Source organism: Vulpes vulpes, chromosome 14 (genome assembly GCF_048418805.1).
Source record: "Vulpes vulpes isolate BD-2025 chromosome 14, VulVul3, whole genome shotgun sequence".
NCBI classification, from domain to species: Eukaryota; Metazoa; Chordata; class Mammalia; order Carnivora; family Canidae; genus Vulpes; species Vulpes vulpes.
Window position 1 is genome coordinate 89,206,615 of NC_132793.1, and position 20,177 is coordinate 89,226,791.

The 20,177-nt window shown below is 35.3% G+C and overlaps 1 protein-coding gene across 49 annotated transcripts in view; it reads right to left on the minus strand.

Annotated features, from left to right (window-relative positions):
* MEF2A (myocyte enhancer factor 2A) overlaps positions 1 to 20,177 on the minus strand; it is a 166,376-nt gene that overhangs the window by 118,163 nt on the left and 28,036 nt on the right. For all 49 annotated transcript variants that reach the window (XM_072737148.1, XM_072737146.1, XM_072737141.1 and 46 more), the window contains one exon: positions 14,596 to 14,682. Coding sequence is in view for 8 of the 49 variants with exons in the window: in XM_072737133.1 (XP_072593234.1) it covers positions 14,596 to 14,682 (87 nt within the window). In the remaining 41 variants the exon portion in view is untranslated. The remainder of the gene's footprint in view (positions 1 to 14,595; positions 14,683 to 20,177) is intronic.

The following is a 20,177-nucleotide window of genomic DNA, read 5'->3' on the forward strand; positions in this document are numbered from 1 at the left end:
AGAACGTGCCTCTCAGACTAAGTCTTTCTGCAAAGGGCTTAATGAAAAAAGAAAAAAGAGCACTTACTCTCAAAGTCAGATCATGAAAAAGGAGCTAGACTTACTAATCTTGTCTTTTGCTGATTTTTAGTAGTAACAAGTACTGGCAAGGTAAAAGTCTTGAAATCTCCACTGACTACATGGCCTACAAAATCAAAGCTGTTAAAAGATTTGGTTTGAACTCAAATCTCCAGTCATAGCACGGTACTCTACTTCCAGAAACAGCTACTGCCACCTCTAGCCTAGGCTTTGCAATAACCTAACTGGTCTCAGCAGGCATTCTTATTCCTCTCCAATCCAAGTTCCCCATTCTCACTACAGTGATTTTAAAATGCAAATGTCACTACTGTTCTTAAAGTCCAAACCCTTACATGGCCTAGAGAAGAACCCTGTCTAATCTTGCCCCCACCCCCATTCTCATTCCTTGCCTTCTATTACCTGTAAGTTTCTGGGCATAGGCTTTTCTGTAGTTGCAAAGCTGCTATATACTTTCTGCTGCAGGGCCTTCGCATATACTACCTACCAGCTTGCTCTCTCTTGCTAGGTCTCATCCCAAGCACTTCCCCTTACTGTGAGTTCCACAGATCCATTATGTCTCAGTATTAGCATTATTTCATCCAAAATGTTCCCTAACATCCAAACTATATCAAGACCTTTTAATACACTTTCAGAGCACATTATACTTGTTTTATGACATTTTCCACAACTGTAATTAATTACTTGTACAATTATTCATTTTTCTCCAACCAAACTGTAAGCTCAATGAGGGAGAAGATCAAGTATGTTGTATTTGCCCCCATAACTCCAGCAGCTACCAAAGTGCCTAGTCCAAAACAGATGTTCAATAAACAGCCATACAGTTAATAAATTAATGCAATAAATCGACATATAGAAAGATTTCAGGCCCCAGGTTATGAAAACTCTTTAAGAGCCAATCTTTTGAAAGTAGTCAGTTGTTCTTCATTGAACTGCAAAAGGAAAGGTAACATACCCACTTACCCAATATCTACATGTACCTACAGCTATGTTAGACATTAATGTATGCTATATTCATTTAAAAGCCATGATAATCCTATGGGGCAGCTAGGATTTGCTTCATTTCCTAGATGAAACAATTGGGAGCCAAACTGGCATGTACTTTTCCAAAGTCACAGAAGGAGACACAGTCAAAATTTTGGCTCTAATGTCATGTATAGTATAATAATACAGCATCCCTACTGTAACTATGCAGGTAGTGGCTAAAGAAAGGTTATCAAAACTATGGGACATAGTACATGGATATGATCCATCATTAAATAAGCTGAATTACAAAATCTTTGAGGAGCCATACAGCTTCAACATCATGAGTCTATGCTACTTTTCAGTGAATTTCGGCCAAACTTTGCATGGTTGCACAAGAGAAACTAGAGATGTGGAGGAAAAAAAAAAAAACGACATTGCATTGTATCCTCTCCCAGTTCAAACAACAGAGAGCAATCTACCGTTACAATGGGCCACGAGCAGTTCTCAGCTAACTTAAAGTGTTCTGACCCCCTAAAAGATTTCCATCTCTCAAGCCCTCATATTTCATATAGTGAGGATGATACCCTTCCCTGTCTACCAGAGATAGATTTTCAATATTTGCAAAGGAACTGCAGCTTTTATCTACTTCCCACTACTCCTCCTGCCGCAAGGTAACCTAAATAAATAAATAAGATTCCTCCCACCTCAGTGCTTGGGAGAATTAAAAGAATCACAATTTCTGGATGACCAACATACAGGGCTGGTAGAGAGGAATGGTAGGTGGGTGTAGTTAGAATGAGATTCCCTCAGTTGCTACTGCTACTTACTGTTTATGCACAAAACAATAACAACTGTATATTTTAATAGATCAATAAAACTCATTGACTTAAGGTAATAGTTTTCAATTTAAATGAATACTAGATTCAACTAGAGAGCTAAAACATATTTTGCATGCATGAACTTACCCTAACTCCAAAATATAACTATCAAATCATAATTAAGACTAATGCCCAACCAGGAGTAACTTTTAAAAGCTCCACAGATTATGATACACATGTCTAGTTCAGAGAAACTGCTTTATTATATAACAACACAAAACTCCTAATTCATTCAAACACTAATTGGCTATGTGTGAGAATGAAGTGACAAAATCACATAAATGAAAAAAGTACTAACTGTATATAGCTACACGCTGCATTTAACATATATGTTTATGCTCATTTTCATTAAGAAATACCTTCTCTCCCATTTCTTTGAATTACATGACTTTCTTAATCTTCTTTTTCCCACATCTGATAAAAAAAAGGATATTAGAAGAGTTTTATATTCTTCATATTTCTTCAATGAGGAGGAAAAAATAGTATAAAAAGCAGGGAGAACATACATACTGGTTTAACTGGGACAGCCAGCTTTATGTGTATTGTGCTGGAGTAATTAAGTGACATCCCTCACTCTCAAAAACATCCTTGTTTGATAATAAATTAGATCAGAAGTAGGCCACTTTTTTTTTCATTTCTATGTGATTTTTTTAAATTTAGGTATAATTCACATATGTCGTAAATCTCACCTTTTTAAAGTATACCATACAGGGTTTGTTTGTCTTACTATATTCAAAAAGTTGTACAAACACCCCCACTATATAATTCTAGAATATTTTTGTCATCCCCTAAAGAAACTCAATGCCCATTAGCAAATCATTCCCCATTCCTCCCTCTCCGCAACGCCTGGCAATAACTTAACGTCTCTATGGATTTGCCTATTTGAGATATTTCAAACAAGGGGAGTCATACAATATGCAGCATTTTGTAACTTCTTTCACTCAGCATAATGTTTTCAAAGTTCATCTGTGTTAAGTATTATCAGTACCTCGCTGCTTTTTTGGCTGAACAATACTGTATTTTATGGATACACCACGTTTCATTTATCCATTCAACAAGCTGAGGGAAATCTGGTTGTTTCCACTCTCTTCTGAATAATGCTATGAAAGTATGTGTGTTTGTGTGTGTGTGTGTGTGTGTGTGTGTGTGTGTGTGGACATGTCATCACTTTTCTTGGATATACAGCTAGGAGCAGAACTAATGGATCATATGGTAACTCTGTAATTGAATCTGTTTGCAATCTTAATAATATTAAGTCTTCTAATCCATAAATACAGTAATCTCCTGTCTTTGCATTTATTTAGGTCTTCTTTAACTACTTTCAAGGGTGATTTGTAGTTTTTAGTATATAGGTATTGTACTTTTGTTAAATTTACTCCCAAATATTTTATTCTTTTGACACTGTTAAAATAGAACTGTTTAATTTCATTTACAGATTTCACTGATAACCTTCTACATTATTCTTAATTTCAAGAACTTTCAATTGTATAAGAAAAAGCAATTAGAAAAGTTAACTGCATTTAAGTGTAAACACCATGGGACGCTTGGGTGGCTAAGCAGTTAAGCGTCTGCCTTCAGCTCAGGGCATGATCCTAGAGTCCCGGGACTGAGTCCCACATCAGGCTCCCTGCATGGAGCCTGCTTCTCCCTCTGCCTGTCTCTGCCTCCCTCTCTCTCTGTGTCTCTCATGAATAAATGAGTAAAATCTTAAAAAAAAAAAAAAGTATAAGTACCATAGATCCTTTAATTGTGATCTACTAAAACAGGAAGAAAAAATGACCTATACAAGCAAAAAACTCCACTAGCTACCCACTTTGCTAAAAGAGCTTTTTGAAAAATCAGAATCAAGCAATATCAAATAATTTTAATCCTAATGTCAGTACTGGCCAATGCAACTACATAACACATACACACACAATGCCCTATATACACTTTCCCTTATAAAATATACAAACAAAAAAACCACTCATACTGTACAGTAAGTTTGTCAGACAAACTTGGGGGAAACTATCTTACTGTTCATTTTTAATGCAATCAGAGGCTTTTGACCTTACGTAATTATCTTTCAGTTACTTTTAATATAAGAACAATCTTCTTTGTTCCCTCTAAAATAGGATGCTTTCATTACTGCTTACAAACAATTAAATCCAGGCACAAAATCAAATTCTAAATTAATTTAAGACTATCATTAAACTACTGTTTTATGGAAAATGACTAAAGCATTCCATTTCAGCCAGAATTGTACATGTTGTATCTAATTACACATTTTAAAAATACAATGATATGTTGTATGAACACAGTAACAGCCACTAGTCACTATTTAAAGAAATGATCCAACAAGGAAAACAAACTTTAGTTCAAATATAGAAATTATACATTCATGGTCATTGCTTGAAAACCCAGCTGTATTGTTCTACGTAACTTTCATAAAGGCAGAATGTACCCTACAAACATTCCCACCTTATTTTATTAAGTTGGTATAAATTTTAGGTAAAATTCAAAAATACTAACATCTCACTGAAGAAATAAGATCAACAAAAGTATAGACCACATTAAGAAAATAATCCCTGACCAACTAGAAAAGGGACTGCTTGAAGAGTCTGTGGGTATAGTGACATATTCTGACCTGCAAATTCTAATGCTATAAACCTATCAAAAGAAAGAAATCATTATGTCTCAAGGCCACTATGAATAATGTGGAGGTTGTACCCTGCACATGAGTGCACGACCAAGAGAGAGCAGATGGGGGCTGAAATCTGATTTGTTCTCCACTTTCTAAGCACTGAACGCTCACAGAGGGCAGCATCTACCAAAAATTGGGAGAAGAACCTTTTTCTAGCTTTGTAAAAACTAGCTATGGCCTAGCTGTGACACCTCCAAACAAGTAATTACTTGTTAGAAAGTTAAGGCAACTGAAATACAGGATATTGGTGCCCCTGCCTGAAATCGTAACACAGTATCACTTCTTACTATGTATTTATTTAGAATGTTATAGGTAAAATCATGAATAGGCTGGGGAGAGGAGAGAAGTCATGTAAAAATCTAAAGAGTGGTTTAAATATGGCATCTATCTAGTTTGGATTTCTTTGATTAATAACAGGTTATATATTTTTGTATGCTCTGACCCTATGTTTTTTGGATGAGAGACTTTTTAAAAAAAAAAATTATTCATTCATGAGACACTCAGAGAACAGTGGAGGGAGAAGCAGGTTCCCCTCAGGGAGCCCGACGTGGAACTTGAGCTCCGGACCCGGGTATCATGCCCTGAGCCAAAGGCAGACAGACGCTCAACTGATGAGCCACCCAGACATCCCATGAGAGACATTTTAAAACAAAATGCTAAAAAAATATTTAGGAGAAGCTTAGGAATAAAATGTCAAGAGTCTATTCCTATTGGGCTCTATTCCTGTTAGAGAATATAGGCCTTGTTTTACACAACATGTAATGAAGTGCTAAAAATTATGTACTGGTTACAAATACTGGTCAGTTAAGCATCTGAAATTCACTACAGAAATTAAGTTTGAGGGAAATTGGAAATAATTTTTTTAATGTTAATATCACTGTCTTCATTTCATTGTACAGGGAATTAAAGGGTTTCTAAATTGTAAAACTTGCTTCCTTAAATCAAGAAATATTATTCTAAAATGATATAAATTAATCATGATAAATAATCCTGACTAAATACTGACTAAAAATACTGACTAAAAAGACATGGTAACTTCAAAATTTTTTTTCAGAATGACCAGCCTAAAAATGTGTTTTATTTCTTTCTTTATTTATACACCCAATGCATTGTCATGTGATTTTCAGTGACTCACTTCCTCACTATTTCAATCAGTTCTAAAAGTAGAGAAAGAATACAGTTGAAACTCTTACAGTAGGGCAGCCCCGGTGGCGCAGCAGTTTAGTGCCACCTGAAGCCCAGGGTGTGATCCTGGAGACCAGGGATGGAGTCCCACGTCAGGCTCCCTGCATGGAGCCTGCTTCTCCCTCTCCCTCTGCCTGTGTCTCTGCCTCTCTCTCTGTTGTGTCTCTCTCATGAATAAATAAATAAAATTCTTTTAAAAAAATTTTTTTAAAAACTCTTACAGTAAATTATAAGAATAAAACCAGAAGGCATCCTCAGCTCCTTACAGATGGGCTTTATTAAAATCACTGTTAGAAAGACAAAATTACCCTTATTAAGATTAAAAGCCCGAAGCACCTGAGTGGCTCAGCAATTTAGTGCCAGCCTTCAGCCCTGGGCATGATCCTGGAGTCCTGGGATGGAGTCCCAAATCAGGCTCCCTGGATGGAGCCTGCTTCTCCTTCTGCCTGTATCTCTGCCCCTCTCCCTCCCACCCTCTCTCTCTCTCTCTCTTTTTCCAATAAATAAATAAATAAAAATCTTAAAAAAATAAAAATTAAAAAAAAAAAGATTAAAAACCCATCCACATAACCATTCATTCCCAGATTAATTACATCTACATAAGAGCAATGTCTTGTCTTCACAGGGGACATGCCAGAGAAATAAAGGACGCAGTTAAGGCAAAGTATAGAAATGAAAATGAAGTTCTAGTCTTTCAACCACCACCAACTTACTTTCCATGTTAATACTCTCTTCATTTGTAAAATGCAGATATTCCAAATACTTTTGAAACCGTCATGATGATTTGTGGAAAAACTGCTTTGCCAATAACTATCCTGTATAAAGATGAATTATCATTACTAGAAACCATATTAACTCCACATTATGATTTAAATAATAGATATATTAAAAACTTTTAATCTTTTATTACCTGAATCAAACCTATATATAAATTCGGTTGTATCTTTATTTATAAAGATGAATTATGACTTGGGGCATACCATTATAATCAGAAAATTTCTTTTTTTTTTTTTTTAGTATTTTTTTTTAATTTTTATTTATTTATTTATTTATGATAGTCACACAGAGAGAGAGAGAGAGAGAGAGAGAGAGAGGCAGAGACACAGGCAGAGGGAGAAGCAGGCTCCATGAACCGGGAGCCTGACGTGGGATTCGATCCTGGGTCTCCAGGATCGCGCCCTGGGCCAAAGGCAGGCGCCAAACCGCTGCGCCACCCAGGGATCCCCACTGCGCCACCCAGGGATCCCCGCTGCGCCACCCAGGGATCCCAGAAAATTTCTTAATGAATGTGGAAAGTAGTTCAGAAATGTGGACAGGCATGTAATGGAATTAGGAATTGGCATTTTTGGTTTTAACATATAATTGTTCATAAACATAAAACATAGGCATTTTACCCATTATATTTTTGTGTTTTACTTTACATAAATGGAATCACAAATTTTGAATTCTCTGCTCCTGGCTTCTTTTAAGAAACATATTTGCAAAACTCGCCTGTATGGCATGTAGCTGTACTTTATTCACTTTTATTGTCGAAAAGTAGTGGGTTATATGAATATATCACAATTTTATTTATTCAGTCAACTGCTGATGAACAACATAATTGAGTTTGAAGCTATTACAAAACCACTGCTACCAATGTTACTTATTAACACATCTTTTAGTGCACAAGTTCACACATTACTCTCAGGGATATACCCATGGAAAGAAATTACTAGGTAATTTCTTACCTAGTAATATAGTAATATTAAAGTGTTTCCTAAAATGGTTTTAATAACATACATTCCCACCAATGTTTAATGAGTTCCCATAACTTAACATCCTCTCCAAAACTTGTACTGTCCATCTTTTTAATTTCAGCCACTTCAGTGGTTTATGATGAAGCCTCTTTAGTTTTCACTTACATTTTTCACATTACTAATGAGATTAAACATACTTTTCACATATTATGAAGTGTCTTTTCATGTTTCTTGCCATTTTTCCATTGTCTCTGTCATCCTGATTTGTAAAAGTGCTTTGAATATTCTGATACATGCTTTTTGTCTGTTATATATTTTGCAAATATGTTCTTCCACTCTGGCTTGCCTCACTGTTCTCCTATTGGTAACCTTACAAGAATAAAATTTATTAATTTTAAGTTAATAAAATGTATCAATTGTTTTATTTATATTAGTGGTTTTTACTACTTTTAAAGAAATCTTTGACCGTTGGAGGATCATGAACATGTTCTCCTTATATTAGCCTCTAAAGTTTTATAGTTTAGCCTTTCATACTGAGATGTACAAATCAATCTCAATTTGATTTTTGCATGTGGTATGGAGGATGTCATTTTTTTCTGTATGGACAACCAACTGTTCTGGTATCATCTGTTAAATAATTCCTTCCTTACTATTCTATAGTGCCAGTTTTATCATAAAGCATGCATCCATGCAAATACACATTGGCCCTCTTCCAGGCTCTTTATTTATTATCCTTGTGGCATTATTTCATGAAACCAATTACTGTAGATTTGTAAGTTTTGAGTAAAGAAAATCCTCTGCTTTGATCTTTTCTTGCAAGACTATTCTTGGGCCAAAAAATTTCCTTCAAAACACAAAATGAAAACAAACTAATGAAAATTTTATAATATTGGATAAAAACAATCCTCAAGGGATCCCTGGGTGGCACAGCGGTTTGGCGCCTGCCTTTGGCCCAGGGCGCGATCCTGGAGACCCGGGATCGAATCCCACATCGGGCTCCTGGTGCATGGAGCCTGCTTCTCCCTCTGCCTGTGTCTCTGCCTCTCTCTCTCTCTCTGTGACTATCATAAATAAATAAAAATTAAAAAAAAAAAAAAAAACAATCCTCAAATGGGCATGGATTATAACCTTCAGAAAGATATAACTTTAATGGGCAACTAAATTAACCCTACATAAATAATGTTCTGGACCAATGCTGACAAAGCTTTAAAAACAAAAAAACAACACTTCAAAAAGATTTAGTTGGTACCAAGTAACTCCTATGAATACAAAGTTTAACACTACATAAAATAATACAAAAAAAATTCTTCACTTAACAATCTCACACCATAATGTCTAAGATCCATACAAAAATTAGAGGGAATGAAAAGAAGCAGGAAATGTACCCCATACTAAGAAGGAAAGTCAACTGATGTAAAGAAACTCAGGAATTATCGATCAAGTTAGTGGAATTAACAGATAGAGGGCATTAAAGCAATAATCATCAATAAGCTCTACATGTTAAAACAGGTAAGGGAAAACAGGAACATGATGTGAAGAGAAATAGAAGAAATAAAACTTCAGAGATAAAAAGTAATTATCAGAAATAAAAACACACTAGATAAGATTAAAAAGAGAACATATTGCAGAAGATCACTGAAACTAGAAATATGACGATATTAACCATTCAAAAAGAAAAAAAAGAGGAAAAAAAGTACAAATGCTGAGGCAGTATCAAATGTATAAAATTCCCTCCCTCTCCTCAAAGAAAAAAATAAAAACCCACACCTGGGGCAAGTGAGCTATTTGAAGAAATCATGCCAGTATTTTTCCAAATTAGTTTAAAAAAAAAAGAAAACAAAACTCAAGAAAACCTAAGAGGGATTTTCTCAGAGAAAACTGTACTAAGGCACATCATAATCAAATGACTAAAACACAATCATTGAAAAAGTCTTAAGACCTGTCAAAGAAAACAGAAAAATTACTGGGGGTGGGGGTTCGGGGGGGAGGTGCAGAAGAAGAAAAACAGCAAAAGTCTCTATCAGAAACTATGCAAACTTTTTCAGAAAGGATTTCACAACATTTTATCAAGGATAAAAGAGGGCGATCTCAAGATACAGAACCCAATTCATTAAGAGTATAGTAGAAAATTAAATATGCATGTAACTAATAGTAGAGCTCCAAAATGCATGCGTGAACCAAGAAGTGAAAGGAGAAACAGACAAATCCAGTTAAAACTGAAGATTCCACACTCCTCTCTCAGCAACTACTGAAACAAAGACAAAATCAGAGGAATAAATTTTGAAAAACACTATCACCCAATCTGACCTAATTAACATTTTTAGAAAGTTCTACCTCAACAACAGCACAATACACATTCTTAAGTGCATACAAAACATTCACTGACAAAGACAACATTCTGCACTTTATAATAAATATACAAAATATGTTTTTGGACCACCACATAATTAAAAACTTATTAGAGAAATATATCTAAAAACCAAATATTTGACAACAGGTCAAAAAAAATCACAAAGGAATTTAAGAATTCTTTGAACTCTATGTAAATGAACACAAAACAAACTTTGTAAAATGAAGAGGAAAATTTTAATAATTGCTCCTTTAGAAAAATGAAAATCTCTAATACCAGAACAAGAGAGGGGATATCACTATAAATCCTTCGAACATTAAAAAGAGCAAAAAAATAGAATATGCAAATTTATGCCAAAAATAAGGCAATTTACCTGAAATGAACAAATTTACTTGAAAGACACAAACAACTGAAAGTTATTCAAGAAGAAGTACTATAAATCTGAATTGCCCAAATCCAAGAAATTGAGTTCATAGTCTAAAACCTTCCCACAAAGAAACTCCAAACACAGAGGTCTTCATTATTGAATTCTACCAATTAAAGAAGCAGTAACACCAAACACATGAAAACTTTTCCAAAAGAAGAAATCTTTCCAACTCACTCTGATCCAGATACAAAAACCAGACAAAGGGACACTTGGGTGGCTCAGCAGTTGAGCATGAGCCCTTCAGCTCAGGGCGTGATCCCAGGGTCCAGAATAGAGTCCCACATCAGGCTCTTTGTGGGGAGCCTACTTCTCCCTCTGCTATGTCATAAATAAGTAAATAAAATCTTAAAAAAAAAACAGATAAAACATTGTAGTAAAACTACAAACCAATATCTACTATGAGCAATGATGAAATATATAAAGTGTACACTTTAATATATAAAGTATAACAAAGTCATGACCAAGTACAAACTATCTCAAAAATGCAAGATTCCTTGGTTTGATACTCAAAAAAAAAAAGTCAATGTAGCTAACTATATTAACAGATAAGAGAGGGGGGGAAATGTGATCATCCAACAGATGTGGAAAAACTGGTAAAAAAATCAATAACCATTCACAATAAGAAAAAAATTCTCAGCAAGCTATGAATAGAATTCAATCTCAGAAAAGGTATCTGTTAAAAATCTATAGTTAACATCATACTTACTGGTGAAAAACTGAATGTTTTTGACCTAACATCAGGAGTAAGTCAAGAATGTCAGCTCACCATTCCTATTCAACATTGCATTGGGACTACTACTGCAATAAAGCAAAAAAAAAAAAAAAAAAAAAAAAAAGATAAAAAATTTAAAGGAGTCTTTATTCACAGACAAGATGATGGTCTACATAAAACATCTGAAGGACTGGGGATCCCTGGGTGGCTCAGCGGTTTAGTGCCTGCCTTTAGCCCAGGGCATGATGCTGGAGTCCTGGGATCGAGTCCCACATCAGGCTCCCTGCATGGAGCCTGCTTCTCCCTCTGCCTGTGTGTCTCTGCCTCTCTCTCTCTCTCTCTCTCTCTCTCTCTCTGTCTCTCATGAATAAAAAAATCTTAAAAATAAAATAAAAAATAAAAATAAACATTTGAAGGACTATAAAAAATGTCACTGGAACAGGGAACCCGGGTGGTGCCAGTGGTTAAGTATCTTGACTCTTGGTTTCGGCTCAGGTCATGATCTCAGGATCATGAGATGAAGCCCCACATCCAGCTCCATATGGAGTCTGTCCCTCTCTCCCTCTGCTCCTCCTGCTCGTACCCTCTCTGTCTTTCTCGCTCTCTAAAATAAATAAATCTTTAAAAGAAATTTACTAGAACTAATAAGGAGCTTGGCAGAATCACAAATTACAAAGTTTAATACAAAAATCCATCATAAGCTTACAAACAACTGAAAACTGATTTTTCTTTACATTACCACTTACAATAACATAAAAATACAAAACAGAAATCAACTTAACAAAATAGGTGCAATGCGTTTACACTGAAAACAAAACTTTAAGAAGAACTAAAGACAACTTAAACAGAAAAAGGCACCAAGTTCATGTATCAGAAGACTCAATGTTCTTACCAGGTCAATTCTCCCCAATGTAGTCTCTATGATAAAAGCATGCACAACTGAAATAACATTAAGCTTTTTTGTAAAAAACTGACAAGCTGATTCTAAAATACACAGAAGGAGGGGCACCTGGGTGGCTCAGTGGTTAAGCATCTGTCTTCAGCTCAGGTCATGATCCCGGGGTCCTGGGATTGAGTTCCGCATTGAGCTCCCCACGGGGAGCCTGCTTCTCTCCCTCTGCCTATGTATGTCTCTGCCTCTCTCTCTGTGTGTGTCTCTCATGAATAAATAAACAAAATCTTTAAAAAAAATAAATAAAGCTACAGTAATCAAGACAGTGCAGTATTGCCAGAAATAGATACACAGATCAATAAAATCAAAAAGCCCTAAAAAAGACTCACATATAATTGCAAGTTGATTTTCAACAAAGGTACCATGGTAATTCAAGAGGGAAAAATATAATCTTTTCAAAAATGCTTCTGGAAAATTTTGATTTTCATATGCAAAGAAATCTTATCCCTTACCCTCATACTATATGCAAAAATTAACTCAAAAGTGGATCACAGCCCTAAAATATAAGAGCCCAATGGAGTTCCCAAGACATAAGGGAAATGGAAAAAAGGTAGAAAACTTTTTGCCCAGAATTTTGCCCAATCTCTAACCCAAATTAGGGCAGAATTATAGGGGTAACTAATCTGAAGCTCTTCAGTCAACATATGAATCCATTCAAAAGGAAAGCATTTCCCATCTAAGTACTCAAAGTAACTCCTAAGCAAGTGGTTATTAACTCAAGCACAACCCTCAGAGCCATAGAAGCCTGCCATGAAGAATAAGACACTGTATACATCCATAGAGCCTAGCTGAAGAAGCATCATAAAGGATTCCATTAAGTTTAAACAGGACCCAAAATACAACAGTTGAAGTTTATGCCCACAGCCATCCCTGAGGTTCACAGAAGGTGCGGAGTTCTGCAACTTTGGGCATCAGAATGTTTAAATTCCAACAATGCTTTAACTCGAATCACTTAGTTTTGAGCCATTAGTAGACAAAAGTGTAAGTAAGATTAAAAAAAAAAATTCAAAGATTTACAGGAGACTAACCAAGGTTTATATTTTTTTTTTTTAAAGAGGGAACAATGTTTTTTTTTTTTTTTAATCTATTTATTCAGAGAGAGAGAGAGAGACTGAGAGGCAGAGACACAGGCAGAGGGAGGAGCGGGCTCCATGCAGGGAGCCTGATGCAGGACTCGATCCTGGCTCTCCAGGATCAGACCCCAGGCTGCAGGCGGCACTAAACCGCTGCGCCACCGGGGATGCCCCCCAAGGTTTATATTTAAAAATGTGAATTAGACTCTATTATTCCCAACTTGCCTGTGTGTTATACAAGTTCTGGACTGAAGGATACTTTGCTTTCATTGAAAAAATAATGTCTGTTTTCCTAGTTCCCCAAACTGAAAGATATCAGAAAATGGGCTCTTCCTCTGTCAAAGTTTAACAAGATAAATACATAACAAGATAAATATAATGGTATCAGTCAGTTAAGTGCCCAACTCTGGATTTCAGCTCAGATCATGATCTCAAGGTTGTGAGACAAGCCCTGGATTGGGCTTTGCACTGGGCATGGAGCTTTAAGATTCCCTCTCCCTCTGCCCATCCACACCTCACTCCCCTTTTCCCCTCCTTTTCCCCCTCCTCTCTCTCTCAAAAAAAGAAAGAAAATTTTAAAAATAAAAAAATTTTAAAAAGAAACTGGTATCAAGATAAAATAACAAAGAACTCATTTATTTAAGTTTCTAAGTTTTTAATACTGCTTAATACTCAAAAAAATGTACACTTTATGTTAAATAGCAAAACTATTCTTAAATACAAAAAAAAAAAAAAAGTCAAGTACTACTCCCAAGCTTTTTACTGATATAATCATCAGGCATGATCGATGACGTCTAATATTTAAAATGTTAATTTAAAATACACCAAAAACTATTCCTTACTAATATTTTTCAAAATTATATTAATTCAAAATACTCTAATATAATTAATTTCTTTTCCATTTTGAATAAAAGGAGAAACTCAGATGAAGTTTTCAGTCATGAAAACTTCTGAGGAGGACTATATATCTTGCAAATTGGAACCATTAACCTAGACCAATGTAAGTCTTTAAATCAAACAGCCTACTCCAGGGCTCTGCAAATATGGGCCTAGGATTTAAGGTAGAAAATTCAAAGTTACACACACACATAAATCTACATTTTAAAAAAATCTCTTAACTCTGCTTAATTTTTTTCTCTGACACTTCCAAAGATATTTCTAGAAATATTTGTCTACACCATCTTTCATTTGAAAATCTTTCTCAGCTTATGTCTATTTCATGTACTCAAATCCACCCTTTCTCCTATGTATTATTAGAATAAATACAGACTACTTACTTTAGATTTTTTTCTTTTAAATAAGGGTAATTGATATGGAAGATGAAGTGGGAAAGATGAAATAGGATTATCTTAGCAACATCAGACAAAATATGTAAGAAACTGTCAGTATACAAGGCACTTCAAGTAGACTTTATAAATTTCTTTAATCTACATTAAACCTCAAAATAAACTCCAAAAAGACTATTATATTCAAGCTCACAAGACAGTCTGATTTTTAAAAAAGGAAAAAATTTCCATTGTGTTTACTTCATAACATAGAAAAATGAAAGACGTCTTACTAGAAATGACGTTATCAGCAAAAAAGTGCACTTAGTATGACCCTTGCAGAAAATTCTTCTTTGTTCCTTTTTCACAAAACGCAGTTCCTAAATAAAGAAAAAAAAATATATGAGATGGATTAGTGAATGTTCTTAACTCTAAAATAGAATTAAACATATGTTTTGTCATTCTAAATTCCAATTTTCAACAGTATGTGTGGCAGATAGCTCCACAACTACCTGCTGAATAACAGGAAAATAAATTTTTAAAAGTCATTTGTGGTATATGTCTAATAAAAATATACTGTTAGCCGACTGACCCATTTTCTCAGGAAGTATTACTTAAACGTTCAGTAATATTCTATGTACTCTTAGATTCACAAATTAGCTATCTAGTCTCATTTTTCTGCCCTTTATTATCACATGATATGGTTTACATTTACCTGGTACATACTATACAGACTACTTAATTTATGGTTTGCTAAAAGAGTTGAAAGTATTCACTGTATCACATTCTCCTTTAGAAAATTGTCAAAGGGTCAGTGATTTTCATTGCCATAAAATATGTTTGTATTCAAATACAAAGTATATACTTGTAGCTTTTACAATCTTTTATAGGGAACAATGACATGAAAATAATGAACATAAAATGCCCAAAATGGACATTAAAATGATCAATGTCAATAATTCATATTAAAAAAAAAACCACTGGTGAATACTAACCAATGGATTAGTACATAAAGAATAATCCAGTTTGCTTGGAATAGAAGCAAAGCACTTAGATAAAAAGGAAAGATGGTAAAAGCACTCCCTCCTCCTCACCCAGATTGGCCAGGACCAATTACCATGTTAATCCAATAATTTAGAACTGCATGACTCGATAATTCTACCAACCCCTAAGTAAATCTGTTACATCATATAAAAATAATTTTTCCATGGAAATTTTGAATCTGATTCAGCAACATTTCTTATTGTAATATTGTAATTTTATTTCTATTTCAAATGAATACCTCCTCTAGAAGGGGGGAAAAAAACACAAACTGCCAAATATTTTTGTATTAATGAATTAAGTATTAAAAGCCTGAACTTTAAGACATACGTACACACAAATAAGCTTTTTTTGCAAGGTTAAAAACAGCTTAAAAACTAAATTGGGTTTTTAATCTAATTATACTGAAATGTAGAAAAGTTCCTTAAATATAATTTCACTACCAACTTCTAAAATCCAATAATTCAAAGTGAAACTGTTATTCATGGGTTTTCAATCTAAACAAAACTCAAAATGTATTTAACACCAGCTTTGTGTCAGTGTCAAGAAAGAAAGTTTAGCAATGTGACCTACAAGTAAATAACCAATTTAACACAAATTTGATACATCCTGGTATTATTTTCTTACATCAAAAATTCATTCTCGGTTGTATAAATTAACTTGACAACTTGTGTCTTGTACAAAGTTCTCAGTGTCTTCTAAGAGGAAATATACTAAAAATCAAACTCTTTTATAATAATCATGAAATATACTCTCACCTTCAAACTAAAACCAAAACTAAAATGGTGGTGCTGTATCCAGTTATCATTAAATTTCACATATTAAACTTCCAAATCTCATTGCTTCTGTCCAGGCTAGACAACCTGTACCTCCAACTGTTATTACTCCCAAATCTGGTTCCAACCAACCTCCTCGCTCCCTCTATTTTTTTTTTTTTTAAGAGAGAGAGAGTGCAGGCATGTGTATGCACAACCAGAGTTGGGGAGGTGGCAGAGGGAAGGGAGACAGAAAATCCTAAGCAGGCTCCACATCCAGTATACAGCCCAATGCAAGCTGATCTCACAACCCTGAGATCATAACCAGAGCCAAAATCGTGAGTGGGATGCTAAACCAAGTGAGCCACCCAGTGGCCCACCTACTTCTAATCAATCTACATTGTTGTTAAACTGGACTATAAGCCATTTGCCCAAACTGTCAAACTGTGTAATTCTGTTCACATTTTTACCTCTGCTGGAAACAATGTTCCCCCATCTCTTAAACAATCTTCCCCAGTTTAATTGCACCTTCCATGATAGCAGCCTCAGGAATACTCTTACTATCACAATCACTTCTGGGGGGGGGGGGGTAAGAAGGGGCAAATTATCACTCTTAGTTTTGTTAAGTATGAGTCTCTTCTATACTATATGCTTTTCTTAGGGAAAGAACTTTGTTCATTTTTATATCCCCACATCTAGTTAATATCTGGAGTAGAATTCAATATAGTACATTCAGAACATAAGCACTAAGCATTCAATATATTCTAGATACTCTTCTAGGTGCTAGGGATAAGTCCCTATAATCTATGGCTGACCTCATGGAGCTTACATTCCATGAGCTGACCTCATGGAGTTTATATTCTAGGAGGGAAGACTTACAACACACAGTGAATAAAGAATATGCAATATGTACAGCAGGTTATACAAAGTCCTTAATAAAAAAAAAAATAGAGGGATCCCTGGGTGGCGCAGCAGTTTAGCGCCTGCCTTTGGCCCAGGGCACGATCCTGGAGACCCAGGATCGAATCCCACGTCGGGCTCCCAGGTCATGGAGCCTGCTTCTCCCTCTTCCTACGTCTCTGCCTCTCTGTGTGTGTATGTGTGTGTGTGTGACTATCATAAATAAAAAAAATTAAAAAAAAATAGAGCAAGAAAGTAAGTATTACCATGGGAGATTAAGATTTGAGAAAGACCTGTTAAGATGGTAATAATGAGAGCAAGTACACAGCAGTATTTATCATACGCTAATCAGTATCCTGTTTTACATGCATCAACGGGGTAAAGCCAACAATAATCTCCCTATTATCCTCAAAAGGAAATACTAAGAAGGTACCTGCCAAGGTCACATAGCTAAGTTAGTAAAGTGGTACAGCCAGGATTCAAACCCAGGCATGCTTTTAACTATGCACAACCACCATCAGTTCATGCTTTTGTTAAATGAATTAAATATATATATATTAAAAAAAAATGAATGCACACTAAAGCAATGGATTCAAAAGCCAGAAAAGCAAATCTCAGTCTCAGAGGACTAATACATTTAAGTAGCTTCAGTACATCAATGCCTATGTATGACAGATATCCTGACAATTAAAAGGTGGGTGCCTGCTGTGAACAAAAATGATAAACACTAACAATTTCTCAATAACTCTTAAAGTAAGTTTTAAGTTTCGATATGATAATTATCAGAACTAAAAATTAGACAAGGCAGTATCATAAAAACCACATGGTTAAGTCATTTTTTAAAACTTTTGAAGAAGTACTCTGAAACAAATGAAAACACTAAAGACAGTATCATTTCAATAAGAGTTAAACGTCAAATATCATAGTTTACATTGTGGCACGAGTTACTATCAACTTTCAATTTTTCATATTAATAAGAAGGGTTAAATGAAATGACTGGGATTCAAACTCCTCTTTTCATATATCTCAACTACATTTTACAAAGCAAACAGACAACACCTAACTAACACAACTGCTGATAACTGAAGACCTGAATGACCCAAGATAATTTGCTCCCTAATGCCTTCTCTCACTATATTAGGTTGTTAATTATGTGAATGCCAATAAATTAGAAAGCAAAATTAAACAAAGTGCCTTATGTAGTATTAACATTTCTAGTTTCAAGTCTTAAGGACCTAAAATCCTAAACATTTCAAGTCTTGATAAAAAGAACTCAATATAATTATGAAGAAAATTTCTGCTTTATGTTTGAACTTCCTGAAATTTCACCGGATATACCTCTGCCCTGAGCACAATGCAGTGTCAAAGAAAAGAGGTTTCTATATGAAAACAAACAGCTTTGGGGATCCCTGGGTGGCTCAGCGGCCTGATCCTGGAGACCTGGGATCGAGTCCCACATCGGGCTCCCTGCATGCAGCCTGCTTCTCCCTCTGCCTGTGTCTCTGCCTCTCTCTCTCTATGTGTCTCTCATGAACAAATAAGTAAAATCTTTAAAAAATTTTAAAAAAAATGAAAACAAACAGCTTTAAAATCAATCCAGATTAAAAGAAAAATGAAAACAGGCCAAAGAAATTTTTTTAATTTTTAATTTTAAAATTTTAAAATTAGGGATCCCTGGGTGGCGCAGCGGTTTGGCGCCTGCCTTTGGCCCAGGGTGCGATCCTGGAGACCCGGGATCGAATCCCATGTCGGGCTCCCGGTGCATGGAGCCTGCTTCTCCCTCTGCCTTTATCTCTGCCTTGTCTCTGCCTCTCTCTATATATATGACTATCATAAATAAATAATAAAAAAAAATAAAAAATAAAATAAAATAAAATTTTAAAATTAAAATTTAATTTTAAATTAAACACAATAAATGGTGCAAATTTGCTCAAATTCTGATTCTGTTTTGTAATAAAAACTTAGGTTAACCAGCAATGGTGTTTTTTTAATTCAAGGGAGGCACAGCTCTGACACACAGGCATCAAACTACTCATGCCTTAAAAAGAGTTTTGGTACCAGCTATGATGTAGTAACTAAATACCAGACATGCTCTTCCTACGAACTCAACTAGAAAACTATTCAGATATATAAAGTTATCATTTTAAAACATTGGACACCAAACAGCTAGCTGAGCACTGTGATACTTGAGAAAATAGAAAAGTATCCCCTACATACTCTTTATGCAGTCAGGAGGGCAATGCAGGAACAGGAGGCCAAGCAAAATATGGTGGACTCAGTGAGTAAAACAGACAGATGCTGAAATTTAGGGAGGCTGAGGTAATGGGAATTTGTAGGGCAGAGGAGCTGAGAACACAGAGCTCAAGAAGAAAAAGCACTCCTGAAATTTGAAGAAAGGGTTCCAGAGCAGCTCTGTCTAAAAGAAACAGCATGAATCTAAAATAGAATTTAAAATTTTCTAACCACATTGTAAAGGAAAATGAAGCAGGTAAAACCAATTTTAACATAATTCGTTTAATCCAATATGCTCAAAATATTATTTCAGGACAGGACTGACATTAAAAAAAAAAAAAACAGGTATTTTACATTCTTTTTTTCCCCACAATTAGTGCCTGACATTCAGCGTGTTTTACACTTAGGGCATATTTAAATGCAAACTAACCACAAATCAAGCTCTCAATAGCCACAATGTGGCTAAATACTACCATGTACTTGACAATGCAGTTTCTTGTTGAACATAAAGCTGTGCATGGGTAAAGTGAAAGTCTACAAGGCCAGGCAAAGAATTAAGATCAAGCAGGCTCAAAAGGTCCCAGAGATTTAAGAGAAAGACCTCACTGAAACCTGGGGAAAACAGTAAAAACTGAAGCAGAAACATCACTTAGTAGCTGTGCTAAACTAGTTCTGGAATAAAGGCTACAATAGACTTGCCCAAAACAAAGTTTAAAAACCAGCCTCAAGGGGATCCCTGGGTGTCGCAGCAGTTTGGTGCCTGCCTTTGGCCTAGGGCACGATCCTGGAGACCCGGGATCGAGTCCCACATCGGGCTCCCGGTGCATGGAGCCTGCTTCTCCCTCTGCCTGTGTCTCTGCCTCTCTCTCTCTCTCTCTCTCTCTCTCTCTGTGACTATCATAAATAAATAAAAAATTAAAAAAAAAAAACCAGCCTCAAAAGGTTTA